This window comes from Scyliorhinus torazame, chromosome 12 (assembly GCF_047496885.1).
Source record: "Scyliorhinus torazame isolate Kashiwa2021f chromosome 12, sScyTor2.1, whole genome shotgun sequence".
Taxonomy (NCBI): Eukaryota; Metazoa; Chordata; class Chondrichthyes; order Carcharhiniformes; family Scyliorhinidae; genus Scyliorhinus; species Scyliorhinus torazame.
The window spans coordinates 2929305-2948712 of NC_092718.1; the positions used below are offsets into that span (position 1 = coordinate 2929305).

Below are 19408 nucleotides of genomic sequence, written 5' to 3' on the forward strand. Positions count from 1 at the left end.
ACACAAATAACAATGACCTATTTTATAAACAAAAAATGAATAAATAATAAATAACAAAAATGAAAACTAACCCTAATTGGCAACTGCCTTGTCACAAGTAACACTCTCCAAAAATATAATTTAACAGTCCAATATATAATTATCTGTAGCAACGACCTATACATACTATACAGTATATATTAACAACCCTGAGAGTCCTTCTGGTTCCTCCTCCCCCCCCCCCCCCCCCCCCCCGATCCTGGGCTGCTGCTGCTGCCTTCTTTTTCCCATTCCGTCTATCTTTCTGCGAGGTATTCGACGAACGGTTGCCACCGCCTGGTGAACCCTTGAGCCGACCCCCTTAGGACGAACTTAATCCGCTCTAGCTTTATAAACCCCGCCATGTCATTTATCCAGGTCTCCACCCCCGGGGGCTTGGCTTCTTTCCACATTAGCAATATCCTGCGCCGGGCTACTAGGGACGCAAAGGCCAAAACATCGGCCTCTTTCGCCTCCTGCACTCCCGGCTCTTGTGCAACCCCAAATATAGCCAACCCCCAGCTTGGTTCGACCCGGACTCCTACTACTTTTGAAAGCACCTTTGTCACCCCCATCCAAAACCCCTGTAGTGCCGGGCATGACCAAAACATATGGGTATGATTCGCTGGGATTCTCGAGCACCTCGCACACCTATCCTCCACCCCAAAAAATTTACTGAGCCGTGCTCCAGTCATATGTGCCCTGTGTAATACCTTAAACTGAATCAGGCTTAGCCTGGCACACGAGGACGACGAGTTTACCCTGCTTAGGGCATCTGCCCACAGCCCCTCCTCGATCTCCTCCCCCAGCTCTTCTTCCCATTTCCCTTTTAGTTCATCTACCATAGTCTCCCCTTCGTCCCTCATTTCCCTATATATGTCTGACACCTTACCATCCCCCACCCATGTCTTTGAGATCACTCTGTCCTGCACCTCTTGTGTCGGGAGCTGCGGGAATTCCCTCACCTGTTGCCTCGCAAAAGCCCTCAGTTGCATATACCTGAATGCATTCCCTTGGGGCAACCCATATTTCTTGGTCAGCGCTCCCAGACTCGCGAATTTCCCATCCACAAACAGATCTTTCAGTTGCGTTATTCCTGCTCTTTGCCACATTCCATATCCCCCATCCATTCCCCCTGGGGCAAACCTATGGTTGTTTCTTATCGGGGACCCCCCCAAGGCTCCAGTCTTTCCCCTATGCCGTCTCCACTGTCCCCAAATCTTCAGTGTAGCCACCACCACCGGGCTTGTGGTGTAGTTCCTCGGTGAGAACGGCAATGGGGCTGTCACCATAGCCTGTAGGCTAGTCCCCCTACAGGACGCCCTCTCTAATCTCTTCCACGCCGCTCCCTCCTCCTCTCCCATCCACTTACTCACCATTGAAATATTAGCGGCCCAATAATACTCACTTAGGCTCGGTAGTGCCAGCCCCCCCCTATCCCTGCTACGCTGTAAGAATCCCTTCCTCACTCTCGGGGTCTTCCCGGCCCACACAAAACCCATGATGCTCTTTTCAATCCTTTTAAAAAAAGCCTTCGTAATCACCACCGGGAGGCACTGAAACACAAAGAGGAATCTCGGGAGGACCACCATCTTAACCGCCTGCACCCTCCCTGCCAGTGACAGGGATACCATATCCCATCTCTTGAAATCCTCCTCCATCTGTTCCACCAACCGCGTTAAATTTAACCTATGCAATGTGCCCCAATTCTTAGCTATCTGGATCCCCAGGTAACGAAAGTCCCTTGTTACCTTCCTCAACGGTAGGTCCTCTATTTCTCTACTCTGCTCCCCTGGATGCACCACAAACAACTCACTTTTCCCCATGTTCAATTTATACCCTGAAAAATCCCCAAACTCCCCAAGTAACTGCATTATTTCTGGCATCCCCTCCGCCGGGTCCGCCACATATAGTAGCAAATCGTCCGCATACAAAGATACCCGGTGTTCTTCTCCTCCCCTAAGTACTCCCCTCCACTTCTTGGAACCCCTCAACGCTATCGCCAGGGGCTCAATCGCCAGTGCAAACAATAATGGGGACAGAGGGCATCCCTGCCTTGTCCCTCTATGGAGCCGAAAATATGCAGATCCCCGTCCATTCGTGACCACGCTCGCCACTGGGGCCCTATACAACAGCTGCACCCATCTAACATACCCCTCTCCAAAACCAAATCTCCTCAACACCTCCCACAAATAATCCCACTCCACTCTATCAAATGCTTTCTCGGCATCCATCGCCACTACTATCTCCGTTTCCCCCTCTGGTGGGGCCATCATCATTACCCCTAACAACCTCCGTATATTCGTGTTCAGCTGTCTCCCCTTCACAAACCCAGTTTGGTCCTCGTGGACCACCCCCGGGACACATTCCTCTATTCTCATTGCCATTACCTTGGCCAGGACCTTGGCATCTACATTTAGGAGGGAAATGGGTCTATAGGACCCACATTGTAGCGGGTCCTTTTCCTTCTTTAAGAGAAGCGATATCGTTGCTTCAGACATAGTCGGGGGCAGTTGTCCCCTTTCCTTTGCCTCATTAAAGGTCCTCGTCAGTACCGGGGCGAGCAAGTCCACATATTTTCTATAGAATTCGACTGGGAATCCATCCGGTCCCGGGGCCTTTCCCGCCTGCATGCTCCTAATTCCTTTCACCACTTCTTCTACCTCGATCTGTGCTCCCAGTCCCACCCTTTCCTGCTCTTCCACCTTGGGAAATTCCAGCCGATCCAAGAAGCCCATCATTCTCTCCCTCCCATCCGGGGGTTGAGCTTCATATAATTTTTTATAAAATGTCTTGAACACTCCATTCACTCTCTCCGCTCCCCGCTCCATCTCTCCTTCCTCATCCCTCACTCCCCCTATTTCCCTCGCTGCTCCCCTTTTCCTCAATTGGTGTGCCAGCAACCTGCTTGCCTTCTCCCCATATTCGTACTGTACACCCTGTGCCTTCCTCCATTGTGCCTCTGCAGTGCCTGTAGTCAGCAAGTCAAATTCTACATGTAGCCTTTGCCTTTCCCTGTACAGTCCCTCCTCCGGTGCTTCCGCATATTGTCTGTCCACCCTCAAAAGTTCTTGCAGCAACCGCTCCCGTTCCTTACTCTCCTGCTTCCCTTTATGTGCCCTTATTGATATCAGCTCCCCTCTAACCACCGCCTTCAACGCCTCCCAGACCACTCCCACCTGGACCTCCCCATTATCATTGAGTTCCAAGTACTTTTCAATGCACCCCCTCACCCTTAGACACACCCCCTCATCTGCCATTAGTCCCATGTCCATTCTCCAGGGTGGGCGCCCTCCTGTTTCCTCCCCCATCTCCAAGTCCACCCAGTGTGGGGCGTGATCCGAAATGGCTATAGCCGTATACTCCGTTCCCCTCACCTTCGGGATCAATGCCCTACCCAGCACAAAAAAGTCTATTCGCGAGTAGACTTTATGGACATAGGAGAAAAACGAGAACTCCTTACTCCTAGGTCTGCTAAATCTCCACGGGTCTACACCTCCCATCTGCTCCATAAAATCTTTAAGTACCTTGGCTGCTGCCGGCCTCCTTCCAGTCCTGGACTTCGACCTATCCAGCCCTGGTTCCAACACCGTATTAAAATCTCCCCCCATTATCAGCTTTCCCATCTCTAGGTCCGGAATGCGTCCTAGCATCCGCCTCATAAAATTGGCATCATCCCAGTTTGGGGCATATACGTTTACCAAAACCACCGTCTCCCCCTGTAGTTTGCCACTCACCATCACGTATCTGCCCCCGTTATCCGCCACTATGGTCTTTGCCTCGAACATTACCCGCTTCCCCACTAATATAGCCGCCCCCCTGTTTTTCGCATCTAGCCCCGAATGGAACACCTGCCCCACCCATCCTTTGCGTAGGCTAACCTGGTCTATCAGTTTCAGGTGTGTTTCCTGTAACATAAGAAACTTAAGGCAGATGTGGTTAAGGTGTGCGAGTACCCGTGCCCTCTTTATCAGCCCGTTCAGCCCTCTCACGTTCCACGTGATCAGCCGAGTTGGGGGGCTTCCTACCCCCCCCCCCCCCCTTGTCGATTAGCCATCACCTTTTTCCAGCTCCTCACCCGGTTCCCACGCAGCTGTATCTCCCCCAGGCGGTGCCCCCCCGCCCATCCTCTCCCATACCAGCTCCCCCCTCTCCCCAGCAGCAGCAACCCAGTAATTCCCCCCTCCCACCCCCCCCGCTAGATCCCCCGCTAGCGTAATTACTCCCCCCATGTTGCTCCCAGAAGTCAGCAAACTCTGGCTGACCTCGGCTTCCCCCCGTGACCTCGGCTCGCACCGTGCGACGCCCCCTCCTTCCTGCTTCTCTATTCCCGCCATGATTATCATAGCGCGGGAACCAAGCCCGCGCTTCTCCCTTGGCCCCGCCCCCAATGCCCAACGCCCCATCTCCTCCACCTCCCCTCCTCCCCCCATCACCACCTGTGGGAGAGAGAAAAGTTACCGCATCGCAGGATTAGTACATAAAACCCCTCTTTGCCCCCCACATTCGCCCCACTACTTTGTTCGAACGTTCTTTTTAATAACCCGCTCATTCCAGTTTTTCTTCCACAATAAAAGTCCACGCTTCATCCGCCGTCTCAAAGTAGTGGTGCCTCTCTCGATATGTGACCCACAGTCTTGCCGGTTGCAGCATTCCAAATTTTATCTTCTTTTTATGAAGCACCGCCTTGGCCCGATTAAAGCTCGCCCTCCTTCTCGCCACCTCCGCACTCCAGTCTTGATAAACGCGGATCACCGCGTTCTCCCATTTACTACTCCGAGTTTTCTTCGCCCATCTAAGGACCATTTCTCTATCCTTAAAACGGAGGAATCTCACCACTATGGCTCTGGGAATTTCTCCTGCTCTCGGTCCTCGCGCCATCACTCGGTATGCTCCCTCCACCTCCAACGGACCTGCCGGGGCCTCCGCTCCCATTAACGAGTGCAGCATCGTGCTCACATATGCCCCGACGTCCGCTCCCTCCACACCTTCAGGAAGACCAAGAATCCTCAGGTTGTTCCTCCTTGCGTTGTTTTCCAGTGCCTCCAACCTTTCCACACATCGTTTCTGATGTGCCTCCTGCGTCTCCGTCTTCACCACCAGGCCCTGTATGTCGTCCTCATTCTCGGCTGCCTTTGCCTTCACGACCCGAAGCTCCCGCTCCTGGGTCTTTTGTTCCTCCTTTAGCCCTTCGATCGCCTGTAGTATCGGGGCCAACAGCTCTTTCTTCATTTCCTTTTTGATCTCTTCCACACAGCATTTCAAGAACTCTTGTTGTTCAGGGCCCCATGTTAAACTGCCAACTTCCGACGCCATCTTGGTTTTTGCTTGCCTTCCTTGCCGCTGTTCTAAAGGATCCACTGCAATCTGGCCACTTCCCTCTCCTTTTTCCATCCGTATCCAGGGGGGATTCCCTTCTGGTTTACCGCACAGTGTTTTTAGCCGTCAAAATTGCCGTTGGGGCTCCTATCAAGAGCCCAAAAGTCCGTTTCACAGGGAGCTGCTGAAATGTGCGACTCAGCTGGTCATCGCCGCACCCGGAAGTCCTCTGCCATGTTCTTGTTCTCTATTATAAATTCTCCTCTTTTGGACTGTAAGGGACCTACATTCACCTTCACTAATCTTTTTCTATACTCACAGAAGCTTTTACAGTCCACTTCTATGTTACCTGCAAGTTTACTCCCACCCTCCTCTTTTCCTCTTCATCTCTTTATCCTCCTTTGCTGAATACTGAACATCTCCCAATCCTCAGGCTTGCTACTTTGTAGGACTCCTCTTTGGATCTAAAACTATCCTTAATTTCTTTTGTACCATTTTTGTGTTTTTGCACCAGAAAGGATTTATTATTTTTTGGTTCATGGGTCATGGGTGGCACAGGCTGTGCCTGCATTTATTGCACATTTCTATTTGCCCTTGAGTGGACAGTTAAGAGTCAACCTTATTGCTGTGGGTTTGGAGTCACATGTAGGCCAGACCGGGTAAGGACGGCAGATTTCCTTCCCCAAAGGACATCAGTGAACCAGGTGGGTTTTTACGACAATCGACAATGGTTTCATGGTCATCGTTAGACTTTTAATTCCAGATGTTTTATTGAGTTTAAATCCCATCACCTGCCGCAGTGGGATTGGAACCCGGGTCCCCAGATCATTACCCTGGTCTCTGGATTATTAGTCTAGTGACAATACCATTACGCCACTGCCTCCCCCAACTGTGTACTTCTACATTCATTCATTACATATTAGCCATTGCCTATCCTCAGTCATACCTTTTAATAAAGTTCCCCAATCTATCTGAGCAAACTCACGCTTCATACCATCATAGTTTTCTTAGACTGAGGACTCTAGTTTCAGGTTAGACTTCTTCACTTTCCAAGAATTCTATCATGTTATGGTCTCTGTTCCCTAAAGGAACCCACAGAATAAGATTGATTATAGAATCATAGAACTTACAGTGCAGAAGGAGGCCATTCAGCCCATCGAGTCTGCACCGGCTCTTGGAAAGAGCACCCCACTTAACCCCACATCTCCACCCTAACCCCATAACTCTACAACCACATCTAACCTAAGGGCAAGTTGGCATGGCCAATCCACCTATCCATCTAACCTGCACCTCTTTGGAACCCATTCTCATTGCAGAATACCAAATCTAGGATAGCAAGTTCACTAGTTGGATCCTCAACTGTCACCATGATTACTGTTGCATCCTTGTTATATACATCTCAAAGTAGCTGTTTGATGCCGTCCCTACCTTAGCATCACTGTTTTGTACGATGGTCGTTATCACGAGAGGATTGAATTGCAGACATGGGGAGAACGTGCAGACTCTGCACAGACAGTGACCCAGCGGGGAATCGAACCTGGGACCCTGGTGTTGTGAAGCCACAGTACTAACCACTGTAACACTGTGGACAGTTTTGATCTCCTTACCAAAAGGAAGATATACTTGCCACAGAGAGAGTTCACTAAATTAATTCTTGGAATGGAAGGATTGTCCTCTGAGGAAAGATTAACTAGACTGGGCCTTTAGTCTCTCCAGTTCGGAAGAATGAGAAGTGATCTCATTCAAACATAAAAAATTACTACCCAGGCTGAACAGGGTAGGTGCAGGAAGGATATTTCCGTTGTTTGGGGCTTGGGGGGGGGGTTAGAATCAGTGGACTGGCTCAGAATAAAAGGCCATTTAGGACTGGGATGTGGAGGAATTTCTTCATTCAGAGGATGGTGAATCTTTAGAATTCTCTGTCCCAGCGGGCTGTGGGGGCGGAGTTATTGAGCATGTTCAAGACTGAGATAGATTTCTACATCTTAAAAACATCAAGGGATGGGGGCTGATGTGAGAAAATGGTGTTGCAGGATATCAGTGGCGGGGGTGAATTCTCAGCGATGTCCCATTCTGCTACCGGTTCCTGGGATATCCCATTATAGGCAGGGGGATCGGAGAATTCACTCCATGATCCAGTTGGATAGTGGAACAGACACAAAGAACTGAAGGGCTTACCCCAGCTCCTGCTTGTTATGAATGTTATTTTTCAGGCTCATTCCTCGATCGAGAAAGCTGGGCTGATCACTTTCGTGAAAATCCGATTCCTTGAGACCGATGAGGATTTCTGTCTGCGAGGCGAGACTCTAAGCCAAGCTCTGGAAGAAGATCAAAGATTAGGACTAGTTCCATTCTTTGTAAGTCTTAAAATGGACAAAGATTTTCATTCTGTCTCTGAATGTCCTTTTATCAGTGGAGTCTGAGGATATTGATTATTCTTCTACAATCTCTCTCCTCTCTAACCTGGAATAAAACTGTCAGAACTGACACCCATTAACATCTTGTCATGGTCTTCATCATTTTGAGTAAATCTTTGCCTAGTTAGAAGCATACGGTAGCACAGTGGTTAGCACAATTGCTTCACAGCTCCAGGGTCCCAGGTTCGATTCCCCGCTGGGTCACTGTCTGTGCGGAGTCTGCACGTTCTCCCCGTGTGTGCGTGGGTTTCCTCCGGGTGCTCCGGTTTCCTCCCACAGTCCAAAGATGTGCTGGTTAGGTGGATTGGCCATGATAAATTGCCCTTAGTGTCCAAAATTGCCTTTAGTGTTGGGTGGGGTTACTGGATTATGGGGATAGGGTGGGAGGGTGGGCTTGGGTAAGGTGCTCTTTCCAAGAGCTGGTGCAGACTTGATGGGCCGAATGGCCTCCTTCTGCACTGTAAATTCGATGATTCTGTACTTTTTAGCCTCAAAGACATGCCCTAAATATTGTTCATGATGAAAGATCACAGATCTGAAATGTAAATTCTGTTTCTCTTTCCATAATGGTCTGGCCCTGTTAAATATTTTCAGAATTTTCGATTGTTATTTTGTTAGTGTTTAGTGACTAAAAGTTGAGGTTTATCAAATACTGAAAAAAATTAAAAGCCGATTACTGCGGGTGCTGGAATCTGAAACAAAAGCAGAAAATACTGGACAATCTCAGCAGGTCTGAGAGCGAATGTGGAGAAAAAGCGGAGCTAACGCTTCCAGTCTGGATGACTCTTTGACATGTTTGCAAAATATCTTTTGAAAATAATAAATTTGAAGCTATGATTGTGTCGAGAGAAAGCTGCTGGGAGGAGTGCCGGGCATCACTGGGGTGGTAGCTTTGGTTTTTGGCAGAATTCCTGGCTCTGGATTAGAGCATCTAAACCAAGTGTTTGGCTGGGATCCAGTGGCCAAGCTGCGCTCTAAAAGCAGCTCGCCGCGGCGCAGTGCATCTGATAGAAGCCGGGAGATTCCGCTCCCGGGATTGACCCTGCTCACAATGCTTTGCAACATCTAATGGGATCTCGCTAGATGTTGCGATGTGAATGGGCGGGATCACTTTTGGCAAATCTGCATATTGGAGCGAGACAGCTAGCCTCACACTGATGTGCAGATTCCCGAGGTACCTGAGGCTTTGGGATTCATCCCCTTTGCCTCGGGGACTTCGGGCAAGCGCCGTTCAGCATTGGTCCCCAACAGATGGGGACCAGATGGAATGACACTCGTGGGGGTCTCCCGTGGGATCAGGGACCCCCAGCTGCATGGCCTTTGGGCAGGGTGGTGGCCTAGCACTGCTGGTGCCACTGGGGCACCCTGGCACTGCCACCTGGGTGCCAGCCTGGCACTGCCAATGTGCCCTGGTGGCAATGCAAGCGGTAGGGGCACTGCCAGGTTGGCAGTTTTGTGCATGTGCGATAGAGCCCTGCCATGATGGTGGGTGTGTGGTGAGGGCCCCTCCCGTAGTGTGTTTAGGTCTTGCCGGGGGGGGGGGGAATTGCTTCAGGGGCCTTGGAGAATGGGATTTAAAAATGGGTCCTGATGTGTCTCTACACTGGGGCGAGCGGAGCTCCCCGTTGTACAAAAAGGGGCCATGTGGCCTTGGCTGCGTGTTCCCCATTCAGGCCCCTTGTACAACGCCAGTCGGGTTGAATAGCCAGGTGTTTCTCGGCACAGCGAGCACCGGAAACACCCGGCAAACCCGCTCAATAGGGGACTTTGTTCCCATTTAGTTCACTTGTAATAATGTGACAAACATGTACAGATGAGACACTGCACAGAGGGCCCAGTAATTAGACCAGATTTGGACAGACATTAAAGAATGCCTGGGATTTTCCGAGAGAAAGTTCCTCTGCTGTGTCCTGGAAACACCAACAAGAAATAAATTGCGTATTCCACTCTTCATGGTTCACTGCTTTTCTTTAAATACCCTCGCAGCACCTTTGTTTATAGTTTGGAGTTTTCCTTGCCTAATGCCATCCTTTTCTTGTTTTTCAGCTCTGTGCCACACTTGGTACCACTGCTGTGTGCGCCTTTGATTGCTTGACGGAGCTTGGACCACTTTGTAAGTAGCTATTGTTATTTCTGTTGGAATACTGCCTGTGTCCTGGGACAGTCCAGATCCACAGCAATGTGGTTGACTGTGAAATGGCCGAGCCAGACACTCGGCTGTATCAAAACCGTCAGAAAGAAAACAAAGGAATGAAACCGGACGGACCACCCGGCATCGACCCAGGCACCGGAATCGACAACAGCAAACCCAGCCCTGCCGACCCTGCAAAGTCCTCACTAACATCTGGGGGCTTGTGCCAGAAAGCTGTCTCACAGACTGGTTAAGCAACAGCCTGACATAGTCACACTCACAGAATCACACCTGACAGACACTGTCCCAGACACCACTCTCACCATTCCGGGGTATGTCCTGTCTCACCGGCAGGACAGACCCAGCAGAGGGGCCGGCACAGTGGGATACAGTCGGGAGGGAGTTGCCCTGGGAGTCCTCAACATCGACTCTGGGCCCCATGAAGTCTCAGAGCTTCAGGTTAAACATGGGCAAGGAAACCTCCTGCTGATTACCACGTACCGTCCACCATCAGCTGATGAATCAGTTACTCCTCCATGTTGAACACCACTTGGAGGAAGCACTGAGGGCAGCAAGGGCGCAGAACATGCTCTTGGTGGGGACTTCAATGTCCATCATCAAGAGTGGCTCGGTGATACCACCACAGACTGAGCAGGCCGGGTCCTAAAGGAAGTAGCTGCTATATGGGTGGCATGGTGACACAACGGTTAGCACTGTTGCCTCACAGCTCCAGGGTCCCAGGTTCAATTCCCGGCTTGGGTCACTGTCTGTGGAGTCTGCACGTTCTCCCCGTGTCTGCGTGGGTTTGGCGGATTGGCCGTGCTAAATTGCCCTTCGTGTCCAAATAAAGGTTAGGTGGGCTTACTGGGTTACAGGGATAGTGTGCAGGTGTGGGCTTAAGTAGGGTGCTCTTTCCAAGGGCTGGTGCAGATTTGGTGGGCCAAACGGCCTCCTTCTGCAGTGTAAATTCTGTGAAATCTATACTGAGTCCGCAGCAGGTGGTGAGGGAACCAACAAGAGGGAAAAACATACTTGACCTCATCCTCACCAGCCGGCCTGCTGCAGATGTATCTGTCCCTGACAGTATCGGTCAGAGTGACCACCGCACAGTCCTTGTGCAGACAAAGTCCTGTCTTCACATTGAGGACACCCTCCATCGTGTTGTGTGGCACTAGCACCGAGCTAAATGGGATAGACTTTGAACAGATCTACCAACTCCAGACTGGGCATCCATTTTTTAAAAATTAAATATTTTATTGAAAATTTTTAGTCAACCAACACAGTACATTGTGCATCCTTTACACAATATTATAACAACACAAATAACAATGACCTATTTTATAAACAAAAAATGAATAAATAATAAATAACAAAAATGAAAACTAGCCCTAATTGGCAACTGCCTTGTCACAAGTAACACTCTCCAAAAATATAATTTAACAGTCCAATATATAATTATCTGTAGCAACGACCTATACATACTATACAGTATATATTAACAACCCTGAGAGTCCTTCTGGTTCCTCCCCACCCCCCCCCCCCCCCCCGATCCTGGGCTGCTGCTGCTGCCTTCTTTTTCCCATTCCGTCTATCTTTCTGCGAGGTATTCGACGAACGGTTGCCACCGCCTGGTGAACCCTTGAGCCGACCCCCTCAGGACGAACTTAATCCGCTCTAGCTTTATAAACCCCGCCATGTCATTTATCCAGGTCTCCACCCCCGGGGGCTTGGCTTCTTTCCACATTAGCAATATCCTGCGCCGGGCTACTAGGGACGCAAAGGCCAAAACATCGGCCTCTCTCGCCTCCTGCACTCCCGGCTCTTGTGCAACCCCAAATATAGCCAACCCCCAGCTTGGTTCGACCCGGACTCCTACTACTTTTGAAAGCACCTTTGTCACCCCCATCCAAAACCCCTGTAGTGCTGGGCATGACCAAAACATATGGGTATGATTCGCTGGGCTTCTTGAGCACCTCGCACACCTATCCTCCACCCCAAAAAATTTACTGAGCCGTGCTCCAGTCATATGTGCCCTGTGTAATACCTTAAACTGAATCAGGCTTAGCCTGGCACACGAGGACGACGAGTTTACCCTGCTTAGGGCATCTGCCCACAGCCCCTCCTCGATCTCCTCCCCCAGCTCTTCTTCCCATTTCCCTTTTAGTTCATCTACCATAGTCTTCTCCCCTTCGTCCCTCATTTCCCTATATATACCTGACACCTTACCATCCCCCACCCATGTCTTTGAGATCACTCTGTCCTGCACCTCTTGTGTCGGGAGCTGCGGGAATTCCCTCACCTGTTGCCTCGCAAAAGCCCTCAGTTGCATATACCTGAATGCATTCCCTTGGGGCAACCCATATTTCTCGGTCAGCGCTCCCAGACTCGCGAACTTCCCATCCACAAACAGATCTTTCAGTTGCGTTATTCCTGCTCTTTGCCACATTCCATATCCCCCATCCATTCCCCCCCCAGGGCAAACCTATGATTGTTTCTTATCGGGGACCCCCCCAAGGCTCCAGTCTTTCCCCTATGCCGTCTCCACTGTCCCCAAATCTTCAGTGTAGCCACCACCACCGGGCTTGTGGTGTAGTTCCTCGGTGAGAATGGCAATGGGGCTGTCACCATAGCCTGTAGGCTAGTCCCCCTACAGGACGCCCTCTCTAATCTCTTCCACGCCGCTCCCTCCTCCTCTCCCATCCACTTACTCACCATTGAAATATTAGCGGCCCAATAATACTCACTTAGGCTCGGTAGTGCCAGCCCCCCCCTATCCCTGCTACGCTGTAAGAATCCCTTCCTCACTCTCGGGGTCTTCCCGGCCCACACAAAACCCATGATGCTCTTTTCAATCCTTTTAAAAAAAGCCTTCGTAATCACCACCGGGAGGCACTGAAACACAAAGAGGAATCTCGGGAGGACCACTATCTTAACCGCCTGCACCCTCCCTGCCAGTGACAGGGATACCATATCCCATCTCTTGAAATCCTCCTCCATCTGTTCCACCAACCGCGTTAAATTTAACCTATGCAATGTGCCCCAATTCTTAGCTATCTGGATCCCCAGGTAACGAAAGTCCCTTGTTACCTTCCTCAACGGTAGGTCCTCTATTTCTCTACTCTGCTCCCCTGGATGCACCACAAACAACTCACTTTTCCCCATGTTCAATTTATACCCTGAAAAATCCCCAAACTCCCCAAGTATCCGCATTATTTCTGGCATCCCCTCCGCCGGGTCCGCCACATATAGTAGCAAATCGTCCGCATACAAAGATACCCGGTGTTCTTCTCCTCCCCTAAGTACTCCCCTCCACTTCTTGGAACCCCTCAACGCTATCGCCAGGGGCTCAATCGCCAGTGCAAACAATAATGGGGACAGAGGGCATCCCTGCCTTGTCCCTCTATGGAGCCGAAAATATGCAGATCCCCGTCCATTCGTGACCACGCTCGCCACTGGGGCCCTATACAACAGCTGCACCCATCTAACATACCCCTCTCCAAAACCAAATCTCCTCAACACCTCCCACAAATAATCCCACTCCACTCTATCAAATGCTTTCTCGGCATCCATCGCCACTACTATCTCCATTTCTCCCTCTGGTGGGGCCATCATCATTACCCCTAACAACCTCCGTATATTCGTGTTCAGCTGTCTCCCCTTCACAAACCCAGTTTGGTCCTCGTGGACCACCCCCGGGACACATTCCTCTATTCTCATTGCCATTACCTTGGCCAGGACCTTGGCATCTACATTTAGGAGGGAAATGGGTCTATAGGACCCACATTGTAGCGGGTCCTTTTCCTTCTTTAGGAGAAGCGATATCGTTGCTTCAGACATAGTCGGGGGCAGTTGTCCCCTTTCCTTTGCCTCATTAAAGGTCCTCGTCAGTACCGGGGCGAGCAAGTCCACATATTTTCTATAGAATTCGACTGGGAATCCATCCGGTCCCGGGGCCTTTCCCGCCTGCATGCTCCTAATTCCTTTCACCACTTCTTCTACCTCGATCTGTGCTCCCAGTCCCACCCTTTCCTGCTCTTCCACCTTGGGAAATTCCAGCCGATCCAAGAAGCCCATCATTCTCTCCCTCCCATCCGGGGGTTGAGCTTCATATAATTTTTTATAAAATGTCTTGAACACTCCATTCACTCTCTCCGCTCCCCGCTCCATCTCTCCTTCCTCATCCCTCACTCCCCCTATTTCCCTCGCTGCTCCCCTTTTCCTCAATTGGTGTGCCAGCAACCTGCTCGCCTTCTCCCCATATTCGTACTGTACACCCTGTGCCTTCCTCCATTGTGCCTCTGCAGTGCCTGTAGTCAGCAAGTCAAATTCTACATGTAGCCTTTGCCTTTCCCTGTACAGTCCCTCCTCCGGTGCTTCCGCATATTGTCTGTCCACCCTCAAAAGTTCTTGCAGCAACCGCTCCCGTTCCTTACTCTCCTGCTTCCTTTTATGTGCCCTTATTGATATCAGCTCCCCTCTAACCACCGCCTTCAACGCCTCCCAGACCACTCCCACCTGGACCTCCCCATTATCATTGAGTCAGCAAACTCTGGCTGACCTCGGCTTCCCCCCGTGACCTCGGCTCGCACCGTGCGACGCCCCCTCCTTCCTGCTTCTCTATTCCCGCCATGATTATCATAGCGCGGGAACCAAGCCCGCGCTTCTCCCTTGGCCCCGCCCCCAATGGCCAACGCCCCATCTCCTCCACCTCCCCTCCTCCCCCGATCACCGCCTGTGGGAGAGAGAAAAGTTACCACATCGCAGGATTAGTACATAAAACCCCTCTTTGCCCCCCACATTCGCCCCACCACTTTGTTCGAACGTTCTTTTTAATAACCCGCTCATTCCAGTTTTTCTTCCACAATAAAAGTCCACGCTTCATCCGCCGTCTCAAAGTAGTGGTGCCTCCCTCGATATGTGACCCACAGTCTTGCCGGTTGCAGCATTCCAAATTTTATCTTCTTTTTATGAAGCACCGCCTTGGCCCGATTAAAGCTCGCCCTCCTTCTCGCCACCTCCGCACTCCAGTCTTGATAAACGCGGATCACCGCGTTCTCCCATTTACTGCTCCGAGTTTTCTTCGCCCATCTAAGGACCATTTCTCTATCCTTAAAACGGAGGAATCTCACCACTATGGCTCTGGGAATTTCTCCTGCTCTCGGTCCTCGCGCCATCACTCGGTATGCTCCCTCCACCTCCAACGGACCTGCCGGGGCCTCCGCTCCCATTAACGAGTGCAGCATCGTGCTCACATATGCCCCGACGTCCGCTGCCTCCACACCTTCAGGAAGACCAAGAATCCTCAGGTTGTTCCTCCTTGCGTTGTTTTCCAGTGCCTCCAACCTTTCCACACATCGTTTCTGATGTGCCTCCTGCGTCTCCGTCTTCACCACCAGGCCCTGTATGTCGTCCTCATTCTCGGCTGCCTTTGCCTTCACGACCCGAAGCTCCCGTTCCTGGGTCTTTTGTTCCTCCTTTAGCCCTTCGATCGCCTGTAGTATCGGGGCCAACAGCTCTTTCTTCATTTCCTTTTTGATCTCTTCCACACAGCATTTCAAGAACTCTTGTTGTTCAGGGCCCCATGTTAAACTGCCACCTTCCGACGCCATCTTGGTTTTTGCTTGCCTTCCTTGCCGCTGTTCTCAAGGATCCACTGCAATCCGGCCACTTTCTCCTCCTTTTTTCATCCGTATCCAGGGGGGATTCCCTTCTGGTTTACCGCACAGTGTTTTTAGCCGTCAAAATTGCCGTTGGGGCTCCTATCAAGAGCCCAAAAGTCCGTTTCACCGGGAGCTGCCGAAACGTGCGACTCAGCTGGTCATCGCCGCACCCGGAAGTCTCTGACTGGGCATCCATGAGGCGCTGTGGGCCATCAGCAGCAGCAGAATTGTATCAACCACAATCCGCAGCCTCATGGTCTGAGACATCCCTCACTCTACCATTACCACCCAGCCAGGTGACCTTCTGACCACTCCCTCCTGAATCCTGGTGTTTGAACAATGACCCTGACTTAATATTCACAGAGACATGGTGGTGGAATGTTCAGGATGGCGAGCAATTGACAACTAAAATCAGGGCCTAACATACAGCCGCCAACTCTCTATCTCCCATTGCCATTTAATGTTAAAACTTGAGTGTTGACAGGACTTCTATCTGCCCTTGGAAGGATGTCTCTTCCCCCTCCCGGGAGAGCTCTTGACCAATCAGATTGACCAACAACTCTTGAAGCCAGTCAGGCACAGCACTGCAGAGGCCAGAAGCGGTACTGCAGCGCTCTGTGTGCAGCTAGGTCCTGGCACCTTCAAAATGGTAAGTCCCAGTGGTCCTGGGAACAGGAGGCGGGGGATCACGGAGTTGGGGAAGGGGGTCCTAGAGCTCCAACATCCTGGCGAGGATGGTGTCCCAATTCTGAGGGAGCCTTCAGAATGAGGCACCCCCTCCCCTTCCTGCCCAAGATAGGGAAAAGTGTAAATGTCACTTCCCAGCCTCTCTGCTCCCACCAGCCTAAACATTGAGGGCGGGTGAGATTAGATGGTAAAGGGCCCTGCCTGCCCGAGCGTGAAATTATGCCAGGGTTTTGGGTGGGTGGGTCCGGGAAGGAATCCTGTCCGTTTAAATTTATGCTCTCCCCCAGTCTGCCTTCCCGGGGGGGGTGTAAAATTCTGCCCCGTATCACTCCGGTTAACTGTAAATTTAACAATGAGTTGGCCAGCAAACCTCACACCACAGTCTTCATTAACCACAAAGAGCTCAATCATTGTTTTGCAGAGAGTAAATATTCCAAAAATAACTTTTTAAAATCCGGCTATTTTCAGAGTTAGAAAGACAGGTGAATTTTAACAGAGAAAGACTCTGAATCCTGAGTTTAGACCTAATGGGTAGAAAGAAATGTAAACGTGTGTGAAAAGAGTGAATTCTAACCAAAGCTCTTGCTCGAGATGTTTATTTGAGTTCCGAACATTTTGAGTTTTTCGAATATGAAATGTCTGATAGTCAGACATCAAGGTGACTTCACAAGTTCATTGTCCAGAGTCCTGAGCACTTCAGTGAACACTCGATGGTGGCTGAAATACAAAATGCAGTGAACTCTGGGTGTTGTACAACACACTTTGGATGGTTTCTGAATGGATCTAAACTATTTTATTGCCGTGGCTTTAACTATCCAGGTGCCAGTGAGGGAATGTGGCTTCACATTGATGCAGCTTACGCAGGAACTGCCTTCTTGTGTCCTGAATTCCGACATTTCCTGCAGGGTGTTGAATATTCCGATTCCTTTGCCTTTAATCCTTCGAAGTGGATGATGGTCCACTTTGACTGCACAGCGTTCTGGTGAGTGTGACTCAGACCGAGATTCCATCTCAATAATATTCTTCATTCAGTGCTGTGTTACATAGATTTTTGATTGGTCATTTCAATCACCAGGGAAAGTTACTGAGAAAATTATTAGAACTAAAAACTGACAAGTCGCCAGGTCCTGATGAACTTCACCCTCGGATGAAAGAAGTGGCTGCAGAGATAGTAACTGCTGAGACAGTGGCTGCAGAGATAGTAACTGCTGAGATAGTAACTGCTGAGATAGTAACTGCTGAGATAGTGGCTGCTGAGATAGTAACTGCTGAGATAGTAACTGCTGAGACAGTAACTGCTGAGACAGTGGCTGCTGAGATAGTGGCTGCTGAGACAGTGGCTGCTGAGACACTGGCTGCTGAGATAGTAACTGCTGAGACAGTGGCTGCTGAGATAGTGGCTGCTGAGACAGTAACTGCTGAGACAGTAACTGCTGAGACAGTGGCTGCTGAGATAGTGGCTGCTGAGATAGTGGCTGCTGAGATAGTGGCTGCTGAGATAGTGGCTGCTGAGATAGTGGCTGCTGAGACAGTGGCTGCTGAGATAGTGGCTGCTGAGATAGTAACTGCTGAGATAGTGGCTGCTGAGATAGTGGCTGCTGAGACAGTAACTGCTGAGATAGTGGCTGCTGAGATAGTGGCTGCTGAGACAGTAACTGCTGAGACAGTGGCTGCTGAGATAGTGGCTGCTGAGACAGTAACTGCTGAGACAGTAACTGCTGAGACAGTAACTGCTGAGACAGTGGCTGCTGAGATAGTGGCTGCTGAGATAGTGGCTGCTGAGACAGTGGCTGCTGAGATAGTGGCTGCTGAGACAGTAACTGCTGAGATAGTGGCTGCTGAGATAGTGGCTGCTGAGATAGTGGCTGCTGAGACAGTGGCTGCTGAGACAGTAACTGCTGAGACAGTAACTGCTGAGACAGTGGCTGCTGAGATAGTGGCTGCTGAGATAGTGGCTGCTGAGATAGTGGCTGCTGAGACAGTGGCTGCTGAGACAGTGGCTGCTGAGACAGTAACTGCTGAGACAGTAACTGCTGAGACAGTGGCTGCTGAGATAGTGGCTGCTGAGACAGTGGCTGCTGAGACAGTGGCTGCTGAGATAGTAACTGCTGAGACAGTGGCTGCTGAGACAGTGGCTGCTGAGATAGTGGCTGCTGAGATAGTGGCTGCTGAGATAGTGGCTGCTGAGATAGTGGCTGCTGAGATAGTAACTGCTGAGATAGTGGCTGCTGAGATAGTGGCTGCTGAGATAGTGGCTGCTGAGATAGTGGCTGCTGAGATAGTGGCTGCTGAGATAGTGGCTGCTGAGATAGTGGCTGCTGAGATAGTGGCTGCTGAGATAGTGGCTGCTGAGATAGTGGCTGCTGAGATAGTGGCTGCTGAGATAGTGGCTGCTGAGACAGTGGCTGCTGAGACAGTGGCTGCTGAGATAGTGGCTGCTGAGACAGTGGCTGCTGAGATAGTAACTGCTGAGATAGTGGCTGCTGAGACAGTAACTGCTGAGACAGTAACTGCTGAGACAGTGGCTGCTGAGACAGTGGCTGCTGAGACAGTAACTGCTGAGATAGTAACTGCTGAGACAGTGGCTGCTGAGATAGTGGCTGCTGAGACAGTGGCTGCTGAGACAGTGGCTGCTGAGACAGTGGCTGCTGAGACAGTAACTGCTGAGATAGTGGCTGCTGAGATAGTGGCTGCTGAGACAGTAACTGCTGAGATAGTGGCTGCTGAGATAGTGGCTGCTGAGACAGTGGCTGCTGAGACAGTGGCTGCTGAGACAGTGGCTGCTGAGACAGTAACTGCTGAGATAGTGGCTGCTGAGACAGTAACTGCTGAGACAGTGGCTGCTGAGACAGTAACTGCTGAGATAGTGGCTGCTGAGACAGTGGCTGCTGAGACAGTGGCTGCTGAGACAGTGGCTGCTGAGACAGTAACTGCTGAGACAGTAACTGCTGAGACAGTAACTGCTGAGACAGTAACTGCTGAGACAGTGGCTGCTGAGATAGTGGCTGCTGAGATAGTGGCTGCTGAGACAGTGGCTGCTGAGACAGTAACTGCTGAGACAGTAACTGCTGAGACAGTAACTGCTGAGATAGTGGCTGCTGAGATAGTGGCTGCTGAGATAGTGGCTGCTGAGACAGTGGCTGCTGAGACAGTGGCTGCTGAGACAGTAACTGCTG

At 50.7% G+C, this 19408-nt stretch overlaps 1 protein-coding gene across 1 annotated transcript in view; it reads left to right on the top strand.

Moving 5' to 3' along the window:
• The window catches only part of hdc (histidine decarboxylase), a 206733-nt gene that overhangs the window by 76428 nt on the left and 110897 nt on the right, over positions 1 to 19408 (top strand). The window contains exons 6-8 of the mRNA XM_072470285.1: positions 7551 to 7694; positions 9801 to 9867; positions 17052 to 17214. Of these exons, the coding sequence (XP_072326386.1) occupies positions 7551 to 7694; positions 9801 to 9867; positions 17052 to 17214 (374 nt within the window). The remainder of the gene's footprint in view (positions 1 to 7550; positions 7695 to 9800; positions 9868 to 17051; positions 17215 to 19408) is intronic.